Genomic DNA, 13,513 nt, shown 5'->3' on the forward strand with positions numbered 1-13,513 from the left:
CCCCTCGGTGGGCGCCGGGCTCCGGGCCGGCCCCGGCAGCCTGACCCGGCCGCGTCCGAGGGTGCGCTCCGGGGAGGCATTACGAAAAAAAGGCAGAAGGGAGACAGAAACGGGAGGTGACCCGCCGCGGGAGGAGAGCGGCCAGCGGGCATTTGAGAAGGGGAGCGGGGGAAGGAGGGCGGCGGAGGCGAGCGGAGCAGGGGAAGGGAGCGGCGGCGCGGTGCGGGCCGGGGCGGCGGGAGGCCGGGGCGGCGGCGGCGGCGGGCGGGCGGCGGGCGGGCGGAGCGGGGCGCTCCGGGCGCTGACATTTGCAGGCTGCCCTCCTGATTGGTCCCCGCGCCGAGCTGCTCACGGGTTCATTGAAGTGTTAAGCACCTCCCCGTCTCTCTAAAGGACATTATAATGCAAGAGACCCCCTTTTTAACCACACACCGAATTTTCTTTCATTTAGGCGATCTATATATATATATATCTCTTATATCTTATATCTATTTTAAATAACTTAAGGCCGCTAAAATTTGGGGGGGAACAGCCTTCGCCCTGGAGCGGTGCGCGATGCTGTCTCACGCCGACCTCCTGGACGCCCGTCTCGGTGAGTTTCCCCCAGCACCCCCCCGCCCCGCGGCGGCTGCACCGGCGGCGGCGGCGGCGAGCGGGGAGGAAGCCGGGGCAGGAAATTGACAATTTGTTCCTTATTTTACCTTAATGCGATCTAAATGGGCTAATTCCTTTAAAAGTAATTGTACTGTATTAAAGTTTAATTTGATTTAACATCAAAAAAAAAAAAAAAAGGAGAGAGAGAGGGAGACCTACGGAGTATGTAGATCTACGGCGACTCGTGGATCATTTAATTTCTCTCTCCCCTGTTTTTATATACATACCTACACATTATTACTATGATGATTATTGTTGTTATTATTTTAGGACAGATGAGCTCGGTGGTATTTATGGAGGAGTCCTGTGTGCCCTTTTCCTGCTCGCCCGCTCGCTTTTCTCTCCCCTTCTTTTCCGTTAAAAAACAAGAGAAATCTCTGTATGGTTATTCATGCCTTGGTTTAGAGGAGCGGAGGGAGGAGAGGGGAAAGATCGGCCAGGGTGACCGAGGTCCCCGCACATCTGTCGGGGAGGTAAAGCTCCCGGCAGCAGGGCGGCTCGAGTGTTATTTCTTTCTCTCCGTCTCTTTCTTTTACCAGCCCCGCTGGAAAAACCAAACTGAACCCGGCAAAACTTGCTCCCCCAAGCCCCCCCCCCCCCCCGCCCCCCAAACCCCCTTCCCTTCCCTTGGTCTCGCAAGGGGAGGCCCGGCAGGGAGCTGGTTATTTAAGCAGGAAGAGGAGCCGCTCGGTGTAAAGTTTTCTCTCCCCAGCCCGGGTCACGCCGGGCCGGGGGCTCTGCGCGCCGCGGAGCCGAGCGGGGCTGCGGGGCGGGGGCGGCGGCGGGGGCTGGGTGCCTCTCGCCGGCTCGGTGCGCTGGAAAGCGGCTCTGGCGGGTACATGGGCGGCTGCAGGGGAGTGACCGCGGCGCCTTTGCTTCCGCAGGGATGAAAGACGCGGCCGAGCTGCTGGGACACCGGGAGGCGGTGAAGTGTCGGCTGGGCGTAGGGGGCTCGGATCCGGGGGGACACCCGGGAGACATGGCTCCCAACTCGGACACGGTGGAAGGGACCACCCTGCTGCCGGGGGAGGACATCACCACGGTGGGATCCAACCCCAGCTCCTTGGCCGTCAGCGCCAAAGACCCCGACAAGCAGCAAGGCCAGCAGGGCGGCCAGAACCCCAGCCAGGCTGGGCAGCAGCAGGGGCAGCAGAAGCAGAAGCGGCACCGCACCCGCTTCACGCCGGCGCAGCTCAACGAGCTGGAGAGGAGCTTCGCCAAGACCCACTACCCGGACATCTTCATGCGGGAAGAGCTGGCCTTGCGCATCGGCCTCACCGAGTCCCGGGTGCAGGTATGAGCAGCCGCCCCCGCGCAGTGCCGCCCCGCCGGCCCCTTCCCCGGGCGCACCGACGGCGGCACGGCCGGCAGCGGCGAGGCCAGGCACGACGGGGCGGGGAGGGGCGGGGGGGGGGGGGCGGTGTGTGTGCTCCCAAACCTCAGCCCGGCGGCGGGAGAGGAAGCCCACCCGTGAAAGCGACGGTTTGGTCAGGAAGCCTTGACACTGCTCCGTCCCCCTCCCCGCAGAGATTCCGCCCCCCCCCCCCCCGGGGTGTCCCCTTGTCCCCTACCCGCCGGCAGCGCGCCGGTCCCCAGCGGGGCGCGGGCGGAGCTCCCCCCCGCTCCGCGGCCCAAATCGCAGCAGGAAAGAGCCCGGGGAGGCGCCGCCCGAGAGGGGCGAGCCCCAGCCCTCGCAAGCGCTGGGCGCTAAGGGGCGAGCCCAAGCTGCCGGCGAGCTGCTCCCGCTGCCGGCTGCGGGCTCCGGCGGGGCGCGGCGCCGCTGTCCGGGGTGCTGCCGCCGCTGCCGGCACCGGGTGGGGCGTCCCCCGGAGCCCGCCGCCGGGAGGGTCGGGCTGGGGGCGGGGGAAGGCGGACGGGCTCGCCAAAAGGCGCTTCGGCAAGAGGCCGGTTGTATGGGGCTCGGAGTTCCCCCGTACGGGCTCCCGTCGCGCCCGGGGACGGAGAGGTGGCGAGCAACTTCGAGACCCAGGGTGCACGGTGTTCGCTAAAGTACACGTATGCGTAGGTACGCACGCAGGCACACACGCATTTGCACAGGGGCATGTTAGAAACCGTTTAGTCAAATAAACGCAAACGAAATTTGGAAAAGGGGGAGACGGATCCAAGCGCTAGGCTGCCCAGGCGCGGCTTTTCGTGTGTAGAGGGATATTTTTACGACTTTCTGGGCGAGCCCCTTCCGAGGAAGGAAAGCCCGCACAATGGGAGCGCTTGTGGGATGCGCACCCCCGCTCAGCACAGCGCACCGGCAATGCCGCCGCACTTTACCGCAGCCGGTGTTCAAAATCCCTCTCGGCAAGCCTGGGCTCCTCAGCTAAAGAAAGGCGCGTCAAAAGAAATCCCGAAATGAACGTTTTTACGAAGGGAAACCGACTCCGTTCTCGAACGCGACAGAAAATGCGCGTCTGCTTTTAAAAAGTAGAACAATTCGACTCAGCCTACACAGGACTATAATTAGTTTAAATTAAGAAAGAAATTAGATTCACAAATAAAATATAATTGGACAACTGACTCTATGAAAAAAGAAAACGAGGTCTATTAAACTTTATTGGGTTTCCCAAAGGTTAATGATACCAATTTCAATATTAGGAGTGTGGTAAATGAAGTAAAATATAAAATATAAAATGGAAATAGTTATTTTCTAACAGCACATCAAAGAAATTCGTAGGAAGAAAGACAAAGTGTTTTAATGGCCTCGGCATAATCTTAAACCAATGCTAATAACTCGAGACTGCTGATAAAACAGTTTAATAGAGTGGCAATTTAAATATTTTTTACAATAATGTTCTGTAGTTTAAAAAGTAATCAGATCAACATAACCTTCTTAATTAACACTTCAAAATGATTAACATTATGTAATCTAAGGCAAAATAATTTATGTAAAATGTATTTACTTCACAATCCGATGTATCACTGCTCCTTGACCAAATTTAAATTAAATAGTAATTGGTTTATGTTCTTATACAAGTACTTCACAGTTTTCTTTATAGTTAACAGATTGCCTACACATTCCTTGCAGTATGTGGGCTCCACACTGATTAAGGAATGCTCCAAATAGTTAATTTATAGCGGCTGTATATGTTTTTAAGGGTTTTAGATGCTAGGATAAATCACCTCTTTCCTCATTTTAGGTCTATATTTAATGTATATGATACATTTAAATAATTATTAAAGCGGCTGGTGCTTAAACGAGAGTCCAATTCCACGTCTGATATTGCTCTGCTTTTCAGGCTGGTGTAATAAAACCATTCTTTTTATAGCATGCCATTATTAGAAACCAATTTCAGAATTATTTATAACCTGGAATGGCTTATTAAGCAGCAATGCGAGAATCATGCAAATTACGCGATCAAATGCAATATAATAAGCATAATCATTAGTCTCTAGCACGGATTAATTAACTTTCAATATTTTATTTACATAAAAACCAAATCAGTGAAATAACTTCTGCACAGTCAGGCTTGCCTTTCAATATTTTATACGAACAAAAATAATGTGCTGTAATTCCATTGACCGTGTCCCCCACAATGGTCCCGTCACCTGCCACATCTTAATAGGGAACAAGCTGAGAGTATTTTCTAGTTTTCTAATGGAATGAGAAATTGCATTTTCTTCCTCTCCCAGCACTATTAAAGTGTAATGAATTCGGCCCAGAGTTCACGGCTGGCTGATCGAAATGAACCTGAGATCTGAGCTTTAATACAGCTCTCCAGATTTCCTACCAAATCTTCACATTAATCATCCGCTGGATTCCAATGAGATCTTCATAAAGCTTCAGCTCCTGGGGGGAAAAAAAAAAAAAAAAAAAAAAAAAAAAAAAAGGAGAATGAGAAGGAGTAGAAAAACAAAAGTGATATTGTCTCCCCTTCTCTCTCTCTCTCTCTAACCCATTTATAGTTGGGGAATTAAATGGGCTATATATTTCAAAATACATTTACAGTATGTCTATATTACTGTAACAGCAGACATCATCAAGGTAGATTTTTAGATTCCAACCTCCATTAGATTCTCACTGTTGTATTAATAATTTTCAGGGGCTAGTTGCATTTTAAAAGGAGTCCAAAGTTGCCAAACGCTCGTGGTTAATATATTTCGAGAGCTGTCATGTGTGCATTTTCAAAATCTCCCCCAGGTTTTCCCTGCGTTTTAATCTGTCATGCACTAGTTTTCAACTGGAAACATTCACATTTTAAAAGCATATGCAGCGTAGCTATGAGCTGAGGCGATCAGACCTGATGGAGATTCTTTACAACAGCAGTAAACCATGAAACATAAAAAGATTTTGTAGCCGCAATTTAACTATTAACCCTAAAACATAATTGAACGCGATTTTTCGATTATTCATATAACATTTAGTTCCCTAACGGCTGTTCATTCCCGCTAATGGGCGCCCGTCTTCCCCAGCCTGGGTACGGAGCGCGGAAACAGGGGCTCGGCGGGGCCCGGCACCGCGCTCCTCTGGCTTTCAAGCGGGCCGGGCTTTTCCCCCCGGACCGCTGCCGCTGCTCGGTGCGGCGAGACCCGCCGGGTCACCCCGCCCGCACCGACAGCGCCCGCTTCCCTAAACCGCCTTTGTTTTCTTAAAAAAAACCAGCAAGCGCCAAAGGCGGGCGGGTCTGCTGCGCCGGGAGCCGGCCGGCGCCGGGCGGGGGGGGCTGGCCCGGGGCAGGATTCCCCGCCCCGCCGCGCCCCGCTCCGGCGGCGGCTCCGGGCAGGGCCAGAGCCGCGGGGCGGTCGCTTATTTTTTTGTTTATTGGTTTTTTGGGTTTTTTTTTTTTCCCGGGGGGGAGGGCAGGCTCCCCTCCCGGAGCCTCCCCCCGAGGGAGGGAGGCCGCAGGCGGCTCCGTCCCGGGACGTTTCGTTACGAAAAGTTCCAGAGGTTCCGTTAACGGTTGACAGGCGCACGCGTGGGGCTGCGGGTGTTGAGGACCGCGGCCGTGGCGGGGGGCGGCGGCCGGAGACGCGGCGGCAGCGGCGGGTCCCGTCCCTCCGAGCCGCGTCCCGGCCGCACGGCGGGGGGGTCGTGGCTAACGGTGCGTGTCGCTGCCCGCCGCCCGCAGGTCTGGTTCCAGAACCGCCGGGCCAAGTGGAAGAAGCGCAAGAAGACCACCAACGTCTTCCGCGCCCCGGGCACGCTGCTGCCGACGCCGGGGCTGCCGCAGTTCCCCTCGGCCGCCGCCGCCGCCGCCGCCGCCATGGGCGACAGCCTCTGCTCCTTCCACGCCAACGACACCCGCTGGGCCGCCGCCGCCATGCCGGGCGTGTCGCAGCTGCCGCTGCCGCCGGCGCTGGGCCGGCAGCAGGCCATGGCGCAGTCCCTCTCCCAGTGCAGCCTGGCGGCCGGGCCGCCGCCCAACTCCATGGGCCTCTCCAACAGCCTGGCCGGCTCCAACGGCGCCGGGCTGCAGTCGCACCTCTACCAGCCCGCCTTCCCCGGCATGGTGCCCGCCTCCCTGCCCGGCCCCAGCAACGTGACGGGCTCGCCCCAGCTCTGCAGCTCCCCGGACAGCAGCGACGTGTGGCGGGGAACCAGCATCGCCTCCCTCCGCCGCAAAGCACTAGAGCACACAGTCTCCATGAGCTTCACCTAATGGCCGACGCCTCGCCCCGCGCCGCCGCCGCCGCCGCCGCCGCCGCCTCTACCCCGCTCCCCCGCCCGGCCCGCCCGCCCCGGCCCGCCCCTGCCCCCCGCCTTCCCCCACCTGACTTACCAGGGTCGACTCAGGATCTGAAATCAGACGCCAGTTTGTGGGCCGAGAAACACCCCCCTCCCCGCCCCCGCGCACCCCCCGCGCACCCCCTCCGCGGCCCGGGCGGCCGCCTCTCCCCGGCGGCGGGAGGATTCGGGGCCCCCCCCGCTCCCGGCCCTGCCTCCCTCCCCCTCTCCCTCGCCGCTCGACTCGGCGCTCCCGCCGGCCGCCCGACCGGCGTTGCAAAGAAACGCATTTTGGTTTAGTTTTCTTAATTATTAGGGTTTATTTAAGGGCAGCGATCCGCCGCCGGCCCCCTCCGCTGCGAGGGCGCCGTCGGGGGGCAGCCGGGAGGGTTGGCGGAGCGGCACGGCGACCCCAGAGATAATCAAATCCGTTTCGATAAAGCATTATTAAGCCAGAGAGAGCGAGAGAGACGGGGAAAAAGGGAAAAAAAAAAGTTTCTTTTTGTAAAACTAAAACACACTGGGGATAAAAAAGGCCAAAAAAAAAGAAACGAGCACTTCCCTTTTTCGGATCTCTGATTTCGTGACAGTTGAGTTGCCGATTCGCCCCGCCTTTATTTACGCATTTATTTACGTTCCTGCTGCTATTGTCCCTCCTGCATCTTCCGCTGCCGCCGGCGGAGGCGCCGCCGCCGCCGCCCCCGCCCCGCCCGGCCCGGCCCGGCCCGGCCCGGCCCGGCCCGGTCCGGTCCCGCGGCCCGCCCGCCTGCATGTGCCGGGCACCCCGCCGCAGGGCAGGACCGCTGGAGGAATGAACAAACGATGTGAAATAGGATGTTTTGTGTAGATAAAGCATTCTTGTTACATACTGGTCTGTTCGTGATATGTTTTAACTTATTGTCTGTGCTTATTTATTGCATTTTGGGTTTCTTAATGAATGTTTGAGCTAATATAAAACATATTAATTGACTTTTCCGGACACGTTTATATCAAGTTAATGTAAATGGATAAATAAAATCATTTTCAGTATGTGATATGAATAATTATGAGTTTTGATGTGGCGTGTGAGATATGAGAGGTGTCTTGAACCGCAGGCAAAAAATAAAAAAAAAAAGACAGGACTTCCTTCTAGGGGATTTACTCAGTCCTTTGTCTCAAGTTTGGGGATAGTTTGCTTGCTTGAACTTTGCATTGAAGCCTTTCATCTGTCACAATTTTAATACTTCATGATTAATAAACTTTTGTTAATCTTTCTGTGTGATTTGTTTTTAAACCGTAAGACGCGACAAGCTCTGCCGCGAAGTGGGGCAGAGGCGAAGAGCGAGGGGGAGCGGGGCGGCAGGAGGCCAGGGCGGGCAGCGGGGCACGGCAGGGCCGGTGCGGGGCCGGTGCGGGGCCGGGGGACGAGGGCGGCGGCAGCGGGAGCGGGAGCGGGAGGAGTGGGGCTTCGCCGCAGACCTTTCTGCCGGCGCCGAAATGAGTGCACGGCTGCCGGCGGTGTGAATCCCACGGAAGAGAAAACGCTCAGTTCACTCCCATGCAAACTTTGACACAGGTGAAATAAAAAGTGCAGGACTTTGGCAAGCATCGTACACCCCAGTTGGGGTTTATCCCCCTGCCTCTTTCTTTTTTTTAATGCAATGCAGTGAGATCTATTCTCCTTGTACATCAATTACACACCTCTTAATCACACACCTGAGAGTGCCCGGCTCCATAGGCACCCGCAGAAGGGTCCTTGCCTGCTCCAAAGTGCATATTACGTATGCATATTTAATTTAAAAGAGAAATAAAAGGAGAATAAATTATTGGAGATCCAGGCCCGGAGTGTGTCTGCTGGGGGTCACCTGAGGAAGCAGCCCTGTGCCCTTCTGCAGGAGCCTGCTGGCCTGGGTGCCAAAACAGCCCAGGATGCTCATCCTGAGGTAGCCCAGCCCAGGCAAGACAGATCCCATATCATAATCCATACCATAAGTAATGCCTGGGATAAGAAGGTGCTGCGCCCCGTCCCTCCTTCCAGCCTTCCTTCTGCTCCCCAGCCCAGCCTTGGGCCAGGCAGTAGCCCCTCTGCACCCAGGCTTGGCTCCCAGTTGGAAATTTATGGTAATTTAGATCAGCCCTTTGAGGGCGCACGGGGAGTGTATGGAGCAGGGCTGGTCAGTGTGCCCAGCCCCCCTATCCCACGGGTGCCCCTGCGTGGGCCAAGAAGAGCGGTGGCCTGGCTGGGATATGCCTTGGTCCTTCCAATCCCACAGTGGTCCCTTCCCAGTGCCATGGCACGCCGGGAGGAAAAGCAGGTCTCCACTTAGATGTAAAGGAGTGCAAATATCACTCTGCTTCTTCCAAATGTACGGAAGGCTGTTTACAAGCATGTAATTTTTACAGCTGCTTTATATTGCTATAAGCAAGACAGCTTTATGATGTAGGAATGTTGTAAAGTGTGGTATGGAAGATCTTTAAAAAATATGTGCTTTTTAACGGTAGAGAAAAATGCTCTTTCTGGCTGGGGGCAGAGGATTGAGATGCAACCTGTAAGATCCAACTCTTGACACCAAGTGCTGCAACTCTATGGAAAGGGCCTTTGGCTGAATTCGCACTCCTAAAACATCCATCATTTCCTCCATATTCTAATGCAACTGTTGTCCTGGTTATGAGCAAAGCTTTTTGATCCTACCCAACTTTGATACAACATTTGTTTCCATGGCAATAGATCTTCGTGTTCTGAGTCCTGGAGATTTTTGAAACGTACCCTTAGCACCAGCTGAAGCTTCGCAACATAAAACATCTAAGCTGATGCTCTTACGTATTTAACATGGATGAAAGGAAGGGGACTGCAGGTTTCACTCATACATGTTGCAGGTTGTGTGTGAATGATTTTATTACAAGATCTCACTCGTGCTGATATTAAACGATAGAAATTAAACAGCACTGACTAGTTCTACCTAACGACAGGAACAGCTTTGCTTCATTCACATAAAGTGATCAAAATAAATGAGTGAATTCCATATAAATCGAGAGGGAATATTTATGCTGAATAACAATTAGCCTATTACTGACTAAGTAGCTACCACCAGGCACTGGGGCTGTTATGAGCTGGGCTTATTGGCTTACCTTAAGGTGTGTTTTAGCTTTGAGCAATTCCACCCAGCATGTAAAGAGACTCAGATTTATGTTTGTATATATGGATTCATTTCCACACCGGCATGTATCCACATGGGTTTACCTCCCTCTAAACACAACATCACCCCTAATGTCTAAGAAATATACATAACGATAATGTCACTGAACCTTTCATTTGCTCTCTTGATGAAATGCTTTGACACTCTCTCCTCTCTTCCTCCCCTCAAATCCCCCTGGAAGGCAGAATCTGCTCTTACCCGCTGCTGGAGATTGCATTCACTGAGCAATTACTAACATTGGAAGAAAGTTTGTGCAAGGCAAGGGATCAGATAACATTGCAGCATGGATTATAATATTGTACTAGCAGCAATGATCCCTGCTCCTAGAAATGAAAATGTGGTTTAATTTGTGTTGTGGTCTTTAAATTTTCATTTTTCAGAATAAAAACCTCCGCACATGAAAATGTATCTTGCAGTAATGGAGGTATGGCAGTTAACCTGTCAGTTGAAAGTATGTAACCTTCCTTTTCTCCTTTTCATGACAAAGGTAATCTCATCTGAGGGCATTTATGTGAAGAAATAACAGCATGGCATGGTGAAACCACTGGCTCATTAATCCTGGCATCTACTTCCTGCAGGGCTTCTTGATTAGTTAGATTCATTCATCGGGTATTTCGGAGTTTTTGATTTCTCACCACTGGCTAGGTTCACTGAGTTCAGGCTAAATTGAGCCAGAAGCAATGTTTATTAGTAATTTTGTAATACAGACTACCCTAATAATTCAGTACAAATATCTCATCTGAAATATATCCATTCACCCTAACACCTAATGCAGTTTGCAGCTGTGTTCAGAGAGAACTGAGAGAACACAAGTGATTGGGCATGTATTTTCTAAATTATTAATATGAGAGCTAATAGTGAACTCCTCTTCATTTCCAATGCTGGAATTAAGATCCTTTTTTTTTTTTTAAAGCAAGCCCTGACACAGAGGCGATCACCTCCTGCCTGCCATTAAGGCTGAACTCAGAGCGGTTGGTCTGGGAAACGTGGCCTATTTAGCCTTTCAACATAAAGATGAAAGGGAGAACAAAGGAATTTTAGTTTTTCCCTCATGTGTGCTGTAAACATAGGAAAAAATCTAAAAACCACAAAAGGAAAAGGAAAAGGAGTCCTTAGAAATTAGTGTCCTGTAATGTCACAGATCTATCTCAACTGTTTGATAGCCATAATAGAGTTACAGCTTGGACAAAAGGGACAAAGAAGCAAAGGCCTGCAGCCTTTAAAGGCTGTCCTGTCTGTGAGTTCAGCAGATGCATGTGTGAAGATTTGCGGGATCGGTGCTCAAAATTGTTCCGCCAGAGAGCTTTCCCCCATTCTGTAAACTCTCTTTTCTAAAAGAAATGATGACCACACATGGACTGCATTCAAATGCCTGACTGCAGCTTGCACCACATCGGCTCATCCAGTCATAGGGGAGATCCGAGGCCTGGGAGCCAGTTTGACTTTATGAACACACACAATGTACCCCAAAATCTCTGGGCAAGACAGCTGACAGCCATGGCTTAACTCAGAGAAGCAGAATTTGCTCCAAAATATGTAAGACCCACAGGCTCCTTTTAAACATCACAGACTGATCATCACCCATGTCAATGATGCAATCATGAGAGGAAAACAGAGGTGGTGGTGGTGGAGGAAGGGAGTAGGGACAGCACGGTTTTAATTTTTTACCTCATCATGACAAGAGTAGCAAGAATAGCAGCAAAAGCCAGTGGGGCTGGTCGTGCCTGGGATGGCGTAGGGGACTGTCTTTGATTAACCATCATCCTTCTATTCGAGTAGTGCTCAAGGGGCTGCATTAATAGCCACATATGGCCCTCACTCCTCAGGGTAAAAATGTCAGGACGGTGTCTCTCTTTTCATGCTCCTCACAGACAGGGCTCACGCACAGATCAGCCCATCTTTGTCTTCCACCTGCGATGTTGTACAATAGTATGGGTGGGAGGTCACCTCTCTTATTTGCCAATAAATTGTGCCTGCCTCAGCTTCTCCTGAGACCATCTTTGAGGCTCAAGAGCTCTGCTTCACTTTTACATTGCATCATTCATCAACGCTTATGCTTAAAAACATTTTTCAGGGCTAAAATTATGCTTTTATGAGCTTTGAAATCTGCCAGAGGAGAATCACTCCCTGGGAGGAAGGAATCCAGAGACGTTTGTGCAGGGTTTGCCATTGGAGGTTACACAACCATTCTGCAGAGTTTCTTACACTGCTTCGAAGGTCGAGAGGGAAAATGCAGAATATGCTTAATACACTGTCTGTGAGGGTGACGTTTTCTCCTGACCCCCATACACAGTTTGTGCCTTGGAGTATGAAGTTTGATTAGCCTTTTCTTGCAGCACTGGAAGCATCATGGTAGTGATCCAAAAAGTACTTTGGAAAAAAACAAACTACAGACTTTCTCTCACTGACCTCCTGCTACAGTGAATTTCATAAGCTGACGATGCACCCTGTAAGGACACATTTCTTTTTTACTGGTTTCAATTTATTGCCCTTTAATATAATTTAAGTGGCAGCTATGATTCCCTGTGGCTCCTTTACAAGCTTTTAAGGTTTATTTTTTTGCTAACTTTTTAAAGAGCATTTCAGAATGACTATGAGCACCCTCCCCTGTTTTTGGTGTCTAATAATTAAGAGGAAGCACCGTCCCCCATTTCAAGGCATAAACATTACTTTATAATGAAATTTCCATGTACTGGAAGGCTGTAACATTGAGCTTTCTGCCTTATAGTGCAGGCCAGGGAAAACTTGATTTAACTGTAACACGAGGACTCCCCATGTCATTGTAGCCGGAGGATTTGGTTGTGCCACCGTCACAGTCAATGTAAGTCAATGATACGCCAGGTAAGCAGAAGACAAAATATTCGAAGGGGGCATAGTGTGGTCTAGCTGCTCTTTGCCATGGCCACGGCCATTACATGGTGCTTTTTGGTGTCCCCTGGGCTCCCAAGGCCAGGACACACTCAGGGAGTCCCCAGGAGGGAGGGGTCTCTCATTTCAGCAATGTCACCTGGCTTACAGGCTTGTGTCGCTAGGCAGATATCCACTGAATTCAGATTTATAAACAAAACCGAGTGTAAAAAGATATTTCAGCAGCTACACAGCCACAAAATGTCACCAGAAATTAACCAGCTTTGCTCTTTCAACTGGAGAACAAAATGAGAAGTCTACAGAAGGTCAGACATATAAAAATGCATTGAGATGAACAGGGAAGAATATTAAATTACTAAATAAAGAATTACACTTTGTACAGTTCGTGGCTCTACTCTTTGTGTCTATTATAAGCAATAATTAAGACCCACAACTGTATTCGTTGTCAGCTTGTATTCTTATTGTCAGGTCTTGGTAGCAAATAAATGACTCATGCTTTACTCTTGAAATTTTAATTATTATAAGAAATACTCAAAGACAATTCCACTATATTTCATATTACTGTCACTTTGCCCTTTCTGCTTTAACTTCTGTGCAATTTTAAGCTTGGGTTTGCTGGAACTGTGATCAGACAGATCCCCGCAGGAGTGGAAAGTCCTGCTGGGCTCTGAGGGACCCCCTCTGGGTAAAGACAGCTACAATGGAGATGCTTTTTAAAGGATGTGGAATCCTGTGTTATTAGCTGATTGCTCTGGCCTTTCTTCATATCTCACACAAGAAGCTGCTACCTCTGACCCACTCATCATGTGGTTCGTATCCTCACTTAAATCAGACCTTTCTCATTTCTGTTGGAGATGATTCTTGTCCTGTCTACAATAAATTGCTCTAATAGTCCTTCATTCATTATCTCCTCCTCTCTTAGCCTCTCCAGTAGGGTGTAAATCTGTAGATTTTGTTCATGGATGTTATAGTCACTCAATTACACCCAAAATATAAAGCCAGCCTATTACTTGTTGATGCCTTCCATACACATCCTTCTTTATGTTATAACTCTTGACAGCAGCTGGTTACACCATTACTTGCTAAATGAAAGCATCCAATGTTGCAGGTATTTTTTTGAAAAGCGTCTAAGTGTCTTAGC

The 13,513-nt window shown here is 50.9% G+C and overlaps 1 protein-coding gene across 1 annotated transcript; it reads left to right on the forward strand.

Annotated features, from left to right (window-relative positions):
* The first annotated feature begins 555 nt into the window (after nucleotides 1-555).
* OTP (orthopedia homeobox) lies at nucleotides 556-6,263 on the forward strand. Its single transcript, XM_075726900.1, has 3 exons — nucleotides 556-592; nucleotides 1,539-1,948; nucleotides 5,733-6,263. Exons 1-3 carry the CDS (start codon nucleotides 556-558, stop codon nucleotides 6,261-6,263), a joined length of 978 nt encoding a protein of 325 aa, XP_075583015.1.
* Nucleotides 6,264-13,513: the final 7,250 nt, after the last annotated feature.

The sequence above is a fragment of the Pelecanus crispus genome, chromosome Z (assembly GCF_030463565.1).
Source record: "Pelecanus crispus isolate bPelCri1 chromosome Z, bPelCri1.pri, whole genome shotgun sequence".
NCBI lineage: Eukaryota > Metazoa > Chordata > Aves > Pelecaniformes > Pelecanidae > Pelecanus > Pelecanus crispus.

Excerpts from the sequence above, each read along its gene's own strand:
- OTP (XM_075726900.1), top strand. The coding sequence starts at position 556 with ATGCTGTCTCACGCCGACCTCCTGGACGCCCGTCTCG. Across the intron at positions 593-1,538 it reads CCTCCTGGACGCCCGTCTCG|GGATGAAAGACGCGGCCGAG; the intron begins GTGAGTTTCCCC and ends TTGCTTCCGCAG. Across the intron at positions 1,949-5,732 it reads TCACCGAGTCCCGGGTGCAG|GTCTGGTTCCAGAACCGCCG; the intron begins GTATGAGCAGCC and ends CGCCGCCCGCAG.